At 37.8% G+C, this 17229-nt stretch overlaps 1 protein-coding gene across 5 annotated transcripts in view; it reads left to right on the top strand.

Annotated features, from left to right (window-relative positions):
• Window positions 1–2237: 2237 nt before the first annotated feature.
• The window catches only part of itgb6 (integrin, beta 6), a 75136-nt gene continuing 60144 nt past the window's right edge, over window positions 2238–17229 (top strand). The window contains exons 1-6 of one of the 5 annotated variants that reach the window (XM_069935388.1): window positions 2238–2276; window positions 6312–6391; window positions 7515–7719; window positions 10323–10569; window positions 14299–14464; window positions 14563–14724. In XM_069935388.1, the coding sequence (XP_069791489.1) occupies window positions 2252–2276; window positions 6312–6391; window positions 7515–7719; window positions 10323–10569; window positions 14299–14464; window positions 14563–14724 (885 nt within the window). In that variant the 5' untranslated portion in view covers window positions 2238–2251. Of the gene's footprint in view, window positions 2277–5467; window positions 5869–6311; window positions 6392–7514; window positions 7720–10322; window positions 10570–14298; window positions 14465–14562; window positions 14725–17229 lie in introns of those variants that run through there. The other 4 variants (XM_069935391.1, XM_069935387.1, XM_069935389.1 and 1 more) reach the window with 4 other exon arrangements.

Raw genomic sequence — 17229 nt, forward strand, 5'->3', positions numbered from 1 at the left:
TATTGGTTCATGCAGTGGAAACTAAGTCTCTTCTGTCATCCTTCTCAACAACTATTATTATGGAACTACCAAAAAAACAGAGACCCGCTGAAACTGTCATCATACAGACCTATCTCCTTGTTAAATGTGGATTACATTTTAGCAAAAGTGCTAGCCAATAGACTAGGGGAATATCTACCTAAACTGATAAATTCTGATCAGATGGGCTTCATTAAAAAATATAATCTGCAGATAATTTGAACAGACTCTTTAATATAATTTATTTGGCTAAGTAAAAAGAAAACCTAAGTATAATTGAATCATTAGATACAGAAAAGGCATTCCTATTCAAAGTACTAGAAAAGTATGGAATAGGCCAAACATTTATTGATTGGATAAAAACTCTATATCATAAACCACAAGCCAAAATTATAACTAATGGCCAAATCACATCGATGTTTCCTTTGTGTAGATCCAATCCTCTTTGTCTTCACGATTGAACCATTAGCAGAAATTATAAAGAGAAATCTGGATATAAAGGGATTCAGAGTTGGCCAGGAAGAACATAAAATCAGTTTATTTGTTGATGATGAGCTGCTGTATTTATCAGACCCAGCTGAGTCTTTGGCCAAACTACAGACCACCCTGGTAAAATATGGGAGAGTTCAGGATATAAAATTAATTTGGAAAAAAGTGAAATTATTCCATTAACAAAGTTTGATTGTGAAAGATATCAAAAAGGAAGCTGGTTTAAATGGAAAATGGAAGGAATTAGATATTTAGAAATAATGGTAGATAATAATATACAAGTGAGCCACAGGTGAGCTCCCAGAGAACTGGAAAACAGACAATGTTGTTAACTTGTTTAAGAAGGGATAATCCAGCAAATTATAGGTCAGTGAGCCTTACAATTGTTGTAGGGAAAATAGTGGTGAAGATTCTTAGGAATAGGATTTATTTGCATTTGGAAATGTAGCAACTTATTTGGGGTGCTCAGTGTGGCTTTGTGAGGTGATGGTCATAATATTTTGATTGAATTTTTTTGAGGAAGTGAAGGAGATTGATGAGAATAGGCTACTGGAAGATTTCCACATGGACTTCATCAAAATAATTAGCAACGTTCCTCATGATAAGCATATCCAAAAAAATTAAGGCACATGGAAACCATAGTGAGTTGGTAGAGTGGATTCAAAATTGGCTTGCCCATGGATGACAAAGTTCAATGATGGAGGGGTGTTATTCTGAGTCAAGTGACCAGCGATGTTCTGTAGGGATTGGTTCTGAGATATCTGATGTTTGTGAAATGTATAAATGATTTGCTGAGTATGTAGGTGGGTTGATTGGTCAGATTGCATAAGACGCAAAATTTGGCAGTATTTTAGAGAATGGAGAAAGGTTGTCAAAGGATACAACAGAATATGGATCATTCAGAAATGATAATGGAGAACTAACAGATGGGAGTTTAATCCAGACATGTGTGAGATGTTTACTTTTGGAGATAAGTAAATGGCAGATTGGGGTGCAAGTCCATGGCAACATATGTGGATAGAGAGATAGAGGGGTAAAGAAGAAAAACATCAGTCATTGAGTTTTAAAGATGGGAAACCAGGTTGTAGCCAAATAAAACTTTATTTCAACCACATTTGGAATATTATGTGTATTTATGGTCACTGGCTTACAGGAAGCATGCAGAAGCATTGGACAGGGTGTAGAAGAGGTTCTCCAGGATGTTCCCTGGATTTGAGTGTATTAGCAACAAGAAGTGGTTGGACAAGCTCTGATATTTTTCTCTGGGCTTTCAGAGGCTGTGGTATACAGAATTATGAGAATCAGAGACAAGATAAATCATCAGAATTATTTTCCCTGTGTTGAAATGTTAAATACTAGAGGCAGAACTTTAAAATGAAAGGAGGATTTATGAAGCTAATATTCTACATAAAGAGTAACTAGTGCTTGAAATGCACTTACTAGGGTAGGTGGTGGAAGAAGATACAATGTTTCAGAGGAATTTAGATAAGCATATGAACAGGCAGGGAAAAGAGGGATATAAACCATATGACAGCAGGTGGGGTTAGGTTCGTTTAGATCAGCAAGATAGCACAGTTACCGTGGCCCATATAGCCTTTCCCTGTACTCTTCTGTATTATGAACAAATTTAAACTTCATCTATGTTTCAATGCTTTTAAAATTTCTTTCTTTTTTTGTTTGTTCTGGGTTTGACTTTTTTGATCTCTATGTCCTCAGAGTATTGGAACCAAGCTAAAAGTGTCTTATGGCATCATGGCCTGTCGAACCAGGTAAAACATTCCTTTCTAGTTTTGCAAAAACTTTTACTTGAGAGCTTCCAACAGGCTTTAATGAAATATCAAACAAATCTCCTCAAACCAGCAGCATTTTTCCTGTTCACCAAAACCAGTCATTCTTCATTCCATTTCATGTCAAATTTCTAATTTTGGTTCCAGTAATAAGTTTTCATAGTAAATTGAACAAAATTGTATTTTAGGATAACAGGTTTTCAAATATTGATAGATTGATAAAAATGTACCTGATCTGATGCTGGCCATTAATACAGACGGCAGTAAAAGTGGACACTCAAAAAGATAAACTGTATTTTTACTTCCTTACATTTACATTTTGTATACAGTACCTGCAATTCTCTCAATAATTGTGAGCAATTGACTGGCCTGAGACCTGCCTTGGATAAGGAGATGTGATCGATTTCAGTGGAGAATGTTGAGCCTTAGGCATTAGTTCTGGTTGTGAATTCCACAACCTTAAAATTCTGTGTTGCACACAATTTGCATTTAATTCTGCTTCTCAGATCTATTTGACTTGCTCATATCTCCCCTTTAGCATTATCCAAAATTATTATGATTTTGAATAGAAAGGGCACAATGATATCATGGGGGTGTGAACAGGCCACCCACTCTGCTGGATATGAACACACCTTTCTTTGATATCCTGTATTCCTAATCTCTTTTACTTGTACAATGGCTGCCCCAGTTATTATTAGCTATTATCTATAAGCACATATATCAGATACACATACCTTGCATGTTTGTAGTTGGTTCTCCACAAAGGAGAACAGAACTGTGAAAAGAACTGAAAAGGAGAATATTTCAGAATGAACCAATCAGCCTTCGTTGATTTGGAACCTTTACTGTCCAAACAAAGTAACTTCCTTTTTCAACTTTCAAATGCATTACCACAAACGGGGTTATAAAATAGATTTATGAAGTGTTAAATGAGAAATTAGGTGCAATCTGAATGTGTGCCTTTCTCTCAGTTCTCTACATGTCTTTCCAGGTGAAAAGAGTATCTTTCCTCTGAGAATTAGACTATCATTGTGGCTCAATGCAGGCATCTTCTACTAATTACTATTTATGGTTGAAGAGGTGTCTGGATTTGCTCTGGAAATCTCAGAAAAGAAGCATATTTTACTGCTTCCTAATTTGTTTTCACTCATGTTTTTAACAATCTTTCCGACTTTGTTTTGTGCTTCATACAAAGCAGATAATGCAACAGTGTTTAACTGAAGGGCTGAACAATAGATATGATTAAATTTGGTTCCCACCAGCCAGGAAATGTTAGTTCAAGTTACCAAATAAATCTGGACTAAAATGCATTTATCAATAACAGTGAACATGAAATTATTAGAATGTCACCAGAAAGAAACACAAACACTGGAATCTTGAATGAACAATGAACTCAGTGGACCAGGCAGCATCCATGGGGAGAAATGGTCAGTCACCATTTTGAGTCAGGACCCTTCATCAAGATTAAAGTAAAAAGGGAATGATATTTTGTATATGAAAGGAGAAAGGATCTGGGGACGGACCAAAAAGTAATAGGATGGAGAGATAGAGAGGCAGAAAGAGGGAGAAACCTTAAAGGAGGAGGGGAATGGGAGAGAAAAGCATGAATAGCAGTTGTGAAAGAAAAGAAACAGTGGAAGCAGAAAGAGGTGAAAGCTAACCAAAATTAGAGAAGTTGATGTTCATACTGTTTCAGGCTGTCCAGGAGGAATATGATGACTTGTTCCTCAAATGTATGTTTAGCCTCACTTTGACAATGGATGAGACCTAGAAAAGATATATTAGTCTGGGAATGGTGAAAGGATTTGAAATGATTAGCTTCAGGAAACCCAAGCTTAGACTCACAGCTTCCAACAAATTGTCACATCAACCTATCTTTCAAGAAAGGAAACCTGCCATCTTCATGCCATCTTTCCTGAATATAACTTAAAACACATGACTGGGGTTGACTCTTAACATCTTTGTCAGTTCAAGAACAATTAAGAATGGACAAAATATGATAATGATAATAGGTTTATTGCCATATACATTGTACAATACACATCTGCATCAAAATTCTTGCTTCAGAGAAAAGGGTACTTCATAAAGAATTAAAACTAATATAATAGCATACATTCAATAAAAAAGAGATAATAAATACTAAAAGATAGATAATGCCAAATATGAATTTAAAGAAGCAAGCTGGCAGTTGGCATGGAATATCTTGGGGAGGGTAGAAAACTCAGAGTGAGTGGAATTTGAAGCTGGACTGGTTGAGTTAATTCAGAAACAGGAGGGTAGAGTTGCAAACTGATGCCACATAGGCTGCAGACCAACGTTGGCAGGGTATATTTCACCCTGGAAACAAAATAGAAAGTGAGTTTTGTGTGTTGAAGCTCCATTGACAAGTAGCATTTAAATTTAAATTAAACTAATGTACATCTTAACTGGTGACAGCAGAATAAAAATGATTGTAAATTTAAATAAAATAAAACCTACATCAAACACACTGGAGATTAAAATAAAATGGATTTTACCATCCTAGTTGCAGAGAGCTTTGGAAAAGCCACAATACTTTTTTTAAAAAAAATACATGAGAACTACTGAAAGGTTGATCAACTAGAAATCAAAGAAAAACCTTCATCTGTTGGAAATGTAAGACAAATGGAAAATGCGTGAATGGGCGTCTAATCTGAAGAGTTAACCATGATCCTAATGTCGGGGCGATTTGGATGTTAGGATGGGAACCTTAAAATCTTGTGACAGCACAGAAATAGGAGATTGGCGTAGAACCCACTGCTCTTGACTGATAATATGTAACGCAGGGAAGTGATCTGGAATGTGGAAGAATACAATCTCGAGAGGATTGTTTCCCGCACTTTTACTTGGATTAAATCTGTTTTTCCTTTCCTTGATGGTGTGAGTGTTTTGCGTGGACAAGCTCCCACTCGCTGCCACAGCCTTACTCATCCCCTCTGAGGAATGCCATCTCCAGGGCGATTCCAAAGCCGGGAGTGTCTGTTCGGACTTGTCAACTCCAGAGTCGTTCAGTGCCGATGGGAACAATAATGTTTCAAGCCACATTCGTTTATTTGGTGATCTGCCCTTAACTGTTGATCACCTGAAAAGGAAATCCTAGAGTAGCAAAGATCAAACAAACTGGTCACAAGTTTTGGAACTGTCAAACGTGAAGTTTGTGACTGAGCAGATTGCCGGAAAGGTGCGGCTGCCAGTGGGGCAGGTGAGCGCCCCCGCCTCTCTCTGGAGATCCGCACCTTTCCACTCGCTTTTCTCCATAAAAGGAAGAAGGAAGCTGGCGAACGGGCAGGGGTGAGGCAAGTGACACCATGGTGACCCTAGCACTCGGCGTCTCTCAGGGTCCGCCGGCTGCTGCACCTCCACAGGTGGAGAGCAAGATGCACCTCCCCCGTTCAGCTCCTCCCTCGCACGGCTGCAGGTATCGGGAGCTTCTCGGCTCCTACCCCTGCTGCTTGGAATCCGGCTTTTTTTAATTGTGCGATCAAATTGAAAGACATGAGAGCGGAGCTCGTAACCCTCCTGTTCCTTTTGTCAAAGACGCTCAGTCGTGTGACAGGTGAGTTCCATTGCCGCACTTGGGTCGCGCGAAAGCGAGGTCCAGTTTTCACAATCTTAGATATTTCTGAGAACTTGCGTGGAAATTCATTGTCCGACACGTGAAATGAAACTGATTTTTTGGGGGGAAACCACACACACAAATGCTGGAGAAACTCAGCAGGTCAAACAGTGCCTTCATGTAGCAAAGGTAAAGATACATCACCAATGTTTCGGGCCTGAGCCCTTCTTTAAGGTCATAATGTAGCAATAAGGAATATATAGCACTCTCCTGTGTTCAGATTAGGAATCTCTATTTGTGGTTGATTTCTTTGTGTTTTAATGTCTCGCTAGAATTAATTTTCCTAATTTCCACGGGTAGATTTGTTTTTTTTAAATTGTCTTCCTCGATACCTCGTAGCAAGTTTTCAATGTATCACTCGTGTCTCCATTGTTACTTTACAGGTTCTTGCTCTTCCGGAAATTCAGTCACTTGCGAAGACTGTCTGAAAATGGGCCCGCGGTGCGGTTGGTGCTTTCGAGAGGTAGAATATTCCCATTAAAAGCTTGATTGAACCTTTGAAATATCCTACATTTAATACATGTTTAGGGCGGAGCTTTGCACGTTCCCTTTTAGGCATCGACGAGATTAATAGTTGATGTATTAACCTTCACCTCCATACTTGCGCGTTATGGTACAGTAATTGAGCTCAAGTAAATGAATAATCCGTTTTATGGGGAATTTTGAATACACTGGGTAGAACAAAGGATTGGCTCGCATCGTGCACCTTTTAGCGGATTCTTCACGCAAACATTCACCAAAGGGAGAAATGCAAATTTTATTCTGGCCCTAAATTTGCTATTTAAGCATGTTGGTTTAATTTAATTAAATAATTTTGCAAAAAAAAAGTAAACTTTTGATTTTACAAATTCCTCGTGTCTTGGTATCAAAATGTGTGCCACACATTGTAACAATAAATAGAGACAAAAATCACAATTGTTTCCTTTTCGTCTTCCAGTTCAAAGCATGTCAGCAAATAATGAGTTTATTTACAGATAGAATTAAAGTTAAAACTCGTTGGAAGAAAATTCCCTTGTGTTTCTCGTCACGCCAAGTTATATTTGAAAATCTTAAGAATATGTGGAAAACAAATGCAATGTTTCCCATTTTCCAACTCTTCATTTGGTTGCGTGACGTTCCCGTGGCTTGTTGAAGTTCAGAAAAGGTGATCTATGACAATGCTGGCCAGGACATTGGGACGTCACGTTACACCTTTACAAAGGGCTCTCCCCACCCCACCCCCCCCACCCCACCCCCTCAGGAGTGTAGGAGGCGAAAGGACGGTCTTATTGTGGCCGTAATATAATAGTCTTTTCCCAGGGTTGAGTCCAAAAGCAGGAACCATAGCTTTAAAGAGGGAAAAGATTATAAAAGAGCCTGAGAGGCAACTTCTCACACAGAGGGGAGGGGGAACATGTACAGTATATTGAAAGAGGTGCCAGATAAAGTGGTGATATTTAAAAGACATTTAGGCCAGGGAAGGGTTAGGGGGATATGGGTCAAATGCAGGCAAGTGAGACAAGCTCAGATTTGGTTGGTATGGACCAGATGGGCTGAAGGGCCTGTTTCTGTGCTCTATGACATGCAACGGCAATTGTTTGTTTTAGGACTTCAACGCCGATTTAAATTCAGGTGGAAGATGCGACACTCTTGAGGACCTTTTAGAGCGAGGATGTTCTCTGGAGTTTGTAGAGTTCTCCACCAGCCACGTTCATGTTCTGAGAAATGAGACTTTAAGTGGGAGCCGGAAGAAAGAGAACGAGAAAAGGATACAAATGTCTCCCCAAAAACTTGTACTTAAGCTGCGACCAGGTAAACTCGATGGAGGCTGCGCCTGCAAGAAGACTATGCACAGAGTTTAACTGAAATGTTGAAAACAGCCCCTTGTCCCAGCAATTGACGGCAAATCTACCGGTTAAGGGGCACACAGGGTGTCATCAGATGCAGGGGAGGTAGTTTGATGATGCCTGCGTGCTGATTGGCCCAGTGTGAAAGGGCCATAGGGTATCCTGGGACGAAGTAGTGACACGTTGATTACGTTTTATACGTGCATGCAAAAGATTAAAAAGAGGGTATAAACTTTGGCCACCTTTATAAATGTCTAAAAGACCGTGAGGAAAGTCGCAGCGAGAGAGAGAGAGATGGCGGATCTGCCATCCCAGAATTCTGTGCGGCAGAGAAACCCCTCCATTGGTGCTCCATGCATACAGCCTTTTCTCTGCTGCACAGAATTCTGGGAGGCCAGGTCTGCCATTGCTCTTTCCCACAGTCTTTATAATTTGTGCACTGTTGCGCTAGGAGTTTCCCGTGGTGTTTATAAATTGTGTGGCTATGCGTTTGATACAACTTTCCCATGGTCTTTTATAAATTTATAAAGTTTTTTTTTAGGTGGACACAACAACAGGGCTGGAGGGCTCGTATTCTGCTGAACCTAATGCTTAATTGTGTAGTAATTAGGCATGATTAATCTTTTTTTAAAACTTTATTTATTCGTTCAAAAAACAAATAATATATGATGTATACAGCAATTGAACATGAACATGAGCAGTTTTTATATATATAAAAAGAAAAGAAAAGAACCCTCCCCCCCCCCAGCCAACTCTCCTAAGGAGAGCCATAAAAAAAGAAAAAAGAAAGAATATTTAAAAAATTTAAATATACATATTAAAATCTAATCAATATAAATTGAAATGTAAATATTCTGAGTATAACAGCCATTTATTAATAAAAAAAATATAATTATCATGTGAAACATGTGTAATTTTTCCATTATTAAACAATATTTCATCTCATTATACCATCTATTAATATCAATCATATTTGTATCTTTCCACGTACTAGCAATACATTTTTTTCGCTACGGATAAAGCTAAATATACAAAAGCAATCTGGAACTTATCTAATCCCAAACCTTTCAAAGGTTGCAAACTACCCAATAAAAACACTGTTGGATCTCAAACTATTTTAATCTTGTACAGATATTCTAAAAACGATTGAATTTTCTTCCAAAAAGATTGTATACGTATACATGACCAAACAGCATGAAGAAAAGTTCCAACCATATCACCACATCTAAAACACAAATCTGATTCATTAAAACCATATTATGTAAAAAGTTGTAATTAATCATTAAGCATTTATCAATCGAGTTACACTATCATAACAGATATCTAACCAATCCTCTTCAGAAAAAATAAAACCAATATCCACTTCCCATTTAATTTTGGATCTATCCCAACCCTTTTTATCCATACCATCCTGTAATATTTGATACATAAATGAAATATACCCCTTCTCTAGTACCTTCATAAGAAAAGTCTCAAATTTAGTCATTTTAGGTAAAATTACATCTCTACCAAACATACATTTTTACCAAAGATCGAATTTGATAATAAAGAAATAATTCTTATCAATACCAAAATCTTCCCTCATCTGATTAAAAGATAAAAACTTACCCTCTTTTAAAACAATCTCCCAAATTTTTCACACCTTTAAATCTCCAACGCAATAAACTTCGATTATGTATTGAAAACAAAAGTTGATTATTATACAACGGAGTCAAAGCCAATAATTTACCTCTAGAACCTATCATTTTATTTTTCTTTATCCACAACTTCATTAAATGTTTTAGTATAGGCACATTATATTGTTGTAACAAATTCATATTCCATCTAAACAAAAATTGATGTATTTCAAATTCAGAAATATTTGCCATCTCAATTTTAGCCCAACTAGGAGGCCATACCAAATCCATCAATGAGTTAATAAATACAAGATCATAATACATTGATGAGGATTTAGGACAGGTCCACCATCGCTCAATGCATCACTCAGACATCGCCTGTGGAGGATAGAATCCACTATCCCCAGGGATGCATTGTGATGAGTGTGAAAGGACAGAGAGATCCAGTTAACAGTGGTCCAGTGTGAAAGAAAAAAACCCAGCTTCCTTAACCACTGAACAGCTGATCTACTGGTTAGCCAATGTGAAAGGGGCTAATCTCTTCTGCTGTTTAGCATTTGACTCTTGTACATTGAAAAAGGCCAGAGTATCTGGTTACAGACCTTTAAAATACTGCAAAATGTGTCTAAATGCCAAATTAAAGGTATAATTCACACTATGAGAATATTCTATCTACTCTACATAAATGGGGCCATTCTAATTTACGTTTAGTAAATTTCAACACATGGTCAAAACACTACATTCATGGAAGGAAGATGAGTAACTTCAGGCTTGTTTCATTATGAGAGCAAAGCCACATCAAAATGAGTAGAGCAATTTAGAAGCTAACTAAAGTCATCGGTAAATTGATGCAGTCAAATGTCAATTTTGGAATTTCAGATATAAAGATTTAATGTGTCAACTATTATGCTTACATTTTGTTTTAATATATGGAAATATAATTTTCTGTCAGGTAATCGGGTGACATTCAAAGTGGATGTGCGCCAAGATGAGGACTATCCAGTTGATCTCTATTACCTAATGGACCTTTCTGCCTCTATGATTGATGACTTGGACAGAATTAAAGAATTGGGCTCCACTCTATCAAAAGAGATGGCTAATTTAACCAGCAACTTTAAACTCGGCTTCGGGGCATTCGTAGACAAACCAGTGTCTCCTTTTATCAAGACAACTCCCAATGATTTAATCAATCCCTGCTGGTATGCAATTTCTTGTTATTAATATCCATGTAGAGTTCTTGTCGGAAGCCCAAAAATTTAATGCAAGGTGTTCTAAGATAGCCTTGTGATTAGAGCCATGTGATTAAGTCACTTAATTCTCAAATGGGGCAGCTTTTCCCGATTGTCCCCAAGCAATTCTGCACGCACATGAATTTAAAATGAAACCTATTGTCAAGCAAATTAAAAATGCAAATTCTGCTTATTATTAAATAAGGCTTTTCTTTCAACCTTGAAATTGAACATTTATTTCTACTAAATCAGTGCAAATATTCTGCAACTTATGGGGGAAGGAGTTCCTTTCCTTGAAACGAATTTCAAATTAGTTTTTTAAACACGTAATTTACATTTTTTAGATTTAAATTGGTCAATCCGCAGTTTATTTTTAGTATCGATTCATATCTCTTGCACCGTGGAGTTGGGGCGTGAAGCAGATTCTGGAACAGAATGGAATGATTCTTCCAAAGGAAAGGATTTTCCAACCTTTGGCTCTATCATCAGATTCAGCATTAATAAAGCGAAATGCTTTCATCAAAGACAACTAATTCTATTTGCAATTTCCCAGAATTATAAACCTTACCAGCAGATGGATGTGAGAAAACAGAGCTCAGCAAATGGAGTTTAAAGCAACAGTTAATGTCATCAATCTGAAAGTAGCCTGTTTGTAATGCTCTTATCTTGGGGAATAGATTCTGTCCATCCACCCTCTCAATATTCCTCAGCCTCTGACTCTCCAAAGAAAATAAGTTTGTCCAACCTCTCCCCTTGAAACCAACCAACATCCTTGTAAACCTCTTCCTTATCCTTTCCAAATTTTGGATTTATAAATGGGACATTTTACTGAAGTAAGGTATCTTTGTATTTGCTTTCTGTAATCCTCAATCTTCAAAAAAAAAACCTCACTTCCCTTAATGAAGGAAACAGAGAATCTAGAATCCAAGAGAACTGGAAAACTAATAGGACAATCAGTTTGAAGGATTGGGAAGGAAGATCTTGGAGGGATGTAAATTAGAGCAGGGATTTCAATATGAATAAAAGTAAACAAATCAAGCAAAAATAAATGATGCTTGGAAATGTTAGCATATAAGTATTTCTCAACATGGTCTGATTGATAATTGATTAACCTATTACACCATTGAGGAAATTTGCCTGTATACTTCCTGCGTGAATCACTCCTTTGACCTGAATGGAGTTCCACCTCAGTAACTCAGGTGATATCATTCCCTGAACAACATTCCTCTTGAGCCATTGCAGTGGAAACTGGACCACATTTACATTGGGGTATATATCATCAAACAGCCAAACACCATTTGATCTGAAAAAAGGTAGTTCTGACCTGAGAAAGCTGCAGCATTTCCTGAAATTCCCACAATGAATGGAGCCATCATTTTCCCATCTTTCCTGCTGATCTGCTGTTTCAGCCGCATTTCCTTTTTCAGGTTGGGATTCATGCTGGGGCCCACCAGCTCACAATCTAGATGAAGGGACTATGCTTAACATATCCATCTGTGCAGACAATACAAAGGTCAGTGAGTGGCAGTGTGAGCTACAAAGAAGTTACAGATAAGCTTCAAGTTGGTAGAGATAGGCTAGGTGAGCAGATACCAACATGATGGATGGAATGCAATGTGGAAAAATGTAAGGTCGCCCAATTTGATGGAAATATTTGGAAAGGGACAGTATTTTAAGAGAACATTATCTTCCCCACCTCCCCAACCATAAGAAAATAGTACCACATGTCAGCCAATCTCAGTAAATACATGATCCAAAACTCACCAAACCTAACTCTTTGGTCTGAGTTTAAAATTTCTAAATTATTTAACAATTGATATTTGAAGCATTGAGATTAATTTTTGGAACCGGAAGGATTAATTTTCAATAATTTGGAATTATTATGTTAATATCATTATAAGGGCTGTTTTCTGTTATTAACTTCTTTTGGTGGTGATTCTAGTTCTTATCTATTGTCTAAGTATTGTGTAAACATAATTACTTGACAAGACTTGGGATTTATCGATGTTGCAACTGTGAAATATTCTAGCATGGCTCACAGTACAACATTGAATTCAGACAGTAACTTCCCCAGACGGATATTTATTTAACTGATTATCTGCTCCTTGCTTGAAGTTGGTGTTGCATCACACAAAAGTAGTAATGAGTGGCTTTGGCCTCAGTTATTTTGACAACAGGATCTGGTCCAACAACATTTTCAAATCCACTCTGACTGCAGTATGTTTTTATTTATGGGGAATGTTAACTGTTTCCAGAGTCTAAAATAAATGACATAACGAGCCTCTACAAATTTTTTTAAAAATTCATTCATTTCAAGCCAAGGTTTGTATTGCATTAGTCGTGAAATGGTGTTAGAGAGTTGTATAGGCCCTTTAGCCAACTGTATCTCTGCCAAACATCATTCCCATCTATACTAATTTCACTTGCCTATATAAATTTAATATTCCTTTATGCCCTGCGTATTCAAGAAACTGTCTTTTCTTTTCTTTTCCAATCTTTTTATTATTATTATAATTTATAAACACATACAGTTCAAAGAGATATGAAAAATACATAGTAAATAATGAATTAATACAGAGATATTAAACAATAATATTGCAGAATAAAAATGTATCATAAAAAAAATTTTAGATCAGTTTAGAGTATGAACTATCTCTAAAAAAAATGATATAATTAATAAAAATATATAAAAAAAAGAGAAAAAAAACCCCAAAAAGGAAGAAAAAACAAATCTGAATTAAAAACTTTAAAAAAAAAACCTACTGATATAGCTAAATCACGCCGATCACTCCGATCTCATCTAACAGCCCAATTACCATACATAATCATAAAAAGAAAACAGAGCCAGATCAACTCACCACAAATGAAAATATTGAATAAATGGTCGCCAGGTTAACTCAAACTTAGAAGGGGATTCATAGACAGAGTTTCTAATTTTCTCTAAATTTAAACATAGTATAGTTTGGATAAACCATTGGAAAACAGTGGGAGGATTAACCTCTTTCCAATTCAATAGTATAGATCTTCTAGCCATTAGTGTAAGAAAAGCAATCATACGATCCGCAGGAAGAGATAAATAAGTCAAATCTATCATAGGTAATCCAAAAATTGCAGTAATGGGATGTGGTTGTAAATCAATATTCAAAACGGTAGATATAATGGAAAAAATTTCCTTCCAATAATTCTGTAAAGAGGGACAGGACCAAAATCAAGAAACTGTCAAGATGTCTCTTAAATATTGTTGCAAATATCGATAATTATTTGATAGATAATGATATTGGAATGCATTTATAACACTTCTCTCAGCTTCAATACAAAGATGTTTGCTCCTGACAGAAATGCTTCACCTGAAATTATAAATCCTGAAGGCAAACTTAATTTTCAGCAAATAATGTGAGACTTCCTCGGAGGATTACTTCCTATCATTTGGTTCATTTTAAAAATATGCCTCGATTCCTTGCATGTTCAGAATTCTGACTATATTTGATGGAAATGCCTTGACTTCCCTAACAGCTTTTTGCAGCGGAATTATAGAGTAAACAAATGTAACCAAAGTGAATTACAATGACTTGTCCTTTATGTCCTTTGCAATATTAATGCAATATGAAATATGTATTATTTTCCCAACTCAATGACGCATACTAAAATCTATTGTGCAAGCCAAACACAAAATTCTTACATATATTTCTTTTATCATAGGGGTATTTATGAACACTGTTTGCCTGCCTACAGTTATAAACACATGCTTTCACTGACTGAAGACACCACAAAATTTAATGAAGTTGTTCGAAATCAGCAAATTTCTGCAAATATGGATACCCCAGAAGGAGGATTTGATGCAATATTACAAGCATCTGTATGTAAGGTAAATTAGCTTCCAGGTTGTGAGTTAGTTATTGTAATGGAAAGGTGAAAATTATTAAATGTTCAAAAGTAACAAAGCATTTCTAATCTATATTTCAGGAAAAAATTGGTTGGCGCAATGATTCCTTGCACTTATTGGTATTTGTGAGTGATGCAGATACACATTTTGGAATGGACAGCAAGCTGGCTGGTATTGTTATGCCTCATGATGGAAAATGCCACTTGGACAGCCAGAACAAATACGCCAGGGCAAGTGAAATGGTAAAGCATTCCTTCACCCCTCAAAAAGCATGTCTTTATCTAAATATCGCTCATGTAGGAAAACAAACTGAATGAGCTAAAGTGGGTTCTGGAGTCGATGCCTGTGCACAGTAGCTTGGATGTTAGGGTGATTTTGGAGGTGTGCATTTGACAGTTTTGACTTAGTACTCCACTCTTGGTCATACCATTGGCTTCGCAAACTTTGATACAGTCCGTATTTGGCTCCTCATCTTAAATTCCATTTAAATGAATGGAGTCACTGACTTGATGTTCTTAATTACCAGTTTTATGCATCCTGAATTATGTAGAATTGCTTGCTTTAAGAATATATTCTTAATTATATCAATATTTTCCTTTTTTGTTTCTGAACATCACTTGGATTGGCAATAAAGCCCTCGCATTTTTCCACATTCCATTCCATCTATCACTGGAGCTGTCAGAAGGTTATTTGGACGGTCTGTGGGTGGAACTTTACTTCCCACCGTCTGAGGCCTGTTCCTCCTTGCGGCCCTCAATGAGCCTCGGGCAGGGTTTGGTGACAGGGAGGCCTGATCGGGTCAGGTCACAGATGGCCCAATGGTTTAAAAAAAAGCAAGTATTTGTGGGCTACTCCGATAACCATTTGATGTTTAAACTTTTACCTGAAAATATTCACATTCCTGAAAAATAGAACAGTTTAATCATTTAACAGACATTTTAAATGCTGCATGAAATATTTCTGCTCATTCCTAGTAATGATGCGTGTGAATATGGTTAGTTTTGACCAGGATATTCCAATTTATTAAATGTCATAATTGTGGAAGATACTAGAAGGTTGAATGTGAAGTTGCTGAGTTCAATTACTAGTATTTTGTGGGAGTGGGGTGGGGGGGCGAGCGGTACCTCATGATTTTTGTGGGCAATGTGAGAACTGTAGATACACTGGTAGATGCAGCATCCAGTCATACTAAAGGAACAGTTAGAATAAAACTCCAAGGATTCACTCTCCTGTTGGTCAGAAGTGTTGTCAGATTGCCATTAAGGACACTCATTAATTCAGGGTACAAGCATGAGCACTATGTACAACAACACTAAGAGAATCCTGTGACCAAAATGACCAGGTTCTTGCCCATTTTTGAGAGGGACCACCACTCTCACTAAATATTTGTTGCCGCACTGCTCCAGCTAATTTTTGTTACATACCTCTCAGCCCCTCCAAATGAGACACCCTTGGGTAATCAGATGATGGCGGAGAAAGGGGAAGCTGTTAGACCAAATGCTGGGGAGCAGGTCTACATTTGTTGTGGTTTACTCTGGCCCACAAGGCCAGCTCAGACTGCATCATCCTGCAGACTGCACTTGGATCTGAGAAGAGGACTATGGTGCTGTCATTGTACAAGAAGGCCTTCACTACCTGATGTTACCTGTATCTATCCTGATGGATTCAGTAAAGGGTTCTATGAAACACACAAACAAGATGGGAGCAATGATAACCGTGCCCAATTCCAGATTTGACGGAAAAGCTATTTATTTCCTATCCATTCATATTGGCTGCACTATTGGTGTCAGTGTCGAGCAGTTGGATCCATTTTCTCATTCCCTCTCTCGTATGCTATCAATAACTTGTATCAGACCAGAAGTCATGATTAATAGGCTTTAATCACCATAAACTGCAAGCACATTTCACATGTTGCTGGCCGGTTCCAAGGCAGGTACTGAGGGAGGGGTTTGGGCATAACAGCCTTTATGGGAATCCTGAGGGGAGGAGTCACAGGCCAGCCCATCCAATACATTTGTATTAGACAGCACCAACACTTATACAGTAACTCCACCACACTCTCAAGGCTATATTTGGTAGTCAAGTCCATCACGATAGTGTGCAATGTCATGTCAAAGGCCTTTTGGTCCAAGCTGACTGGGTAAGTGCCTACTACCCTGTTCTTCCCACTATCTTTCAACTTCTTCTGACAAGTTGAAACACAAAGCTAAAAACAACTAGCTTCAGGAGCCCTGCTCACTCGCACGATTCCTGGTCCCAGTGCTTGGTTCACAGAAGCTAATTACCTATAAATTCAACAGAGCTGTTTCTGCTCCCTTTAAACTCACTGTAATGTTAAGATTCCTTTATTGTCATGTACACAAAATACACAAAACTTGCTTTGGCACAAAGAGGTGCACGAGTCCAGCACTCCATCAAGACGGGAAAGAGAAGCAAATGTCAGACCTCTCGGAGTCATTGAGTACCCATGGGTCCTATCACCTCCTCTGATGCTGCCTGCTCCTGTGACCCCATACCCTCCTTAGTCACACTTCCAACTGTCTATTCCAGCAGTGACCCAGAGCTCGAGCTTTCCAAGTCACCCTCCCCAGCCCCTGGTTCCGAACCCCCAATGCAATTAAGAAGCTCAATTCCCGAGGTCCTTCAGGAGCCCTGCTCACACGCACGATTCCTGGTCCCAGTGCTTGGTTCACAGAAGCTAATTGCCTGCAGCCTGGTGGGAGTCCTTCAGTTGCCATGCCCAAACA

The sequence above is a fragment of the Narcine bancroftii genome, chromosome 4, assembly GCF_036971445.1.
Source record: "Narcine bancroftii isolate sNarBan1 chromosome 4, sNarBan1.hap1, whole genome shotgun sequence".
Lineage (NCBI taxonomy): Eukaryota > Metazoa > Chordata > Chondrichthyes > Torpediniformes > Narcinidae > Narcine > Narcine bancroftii.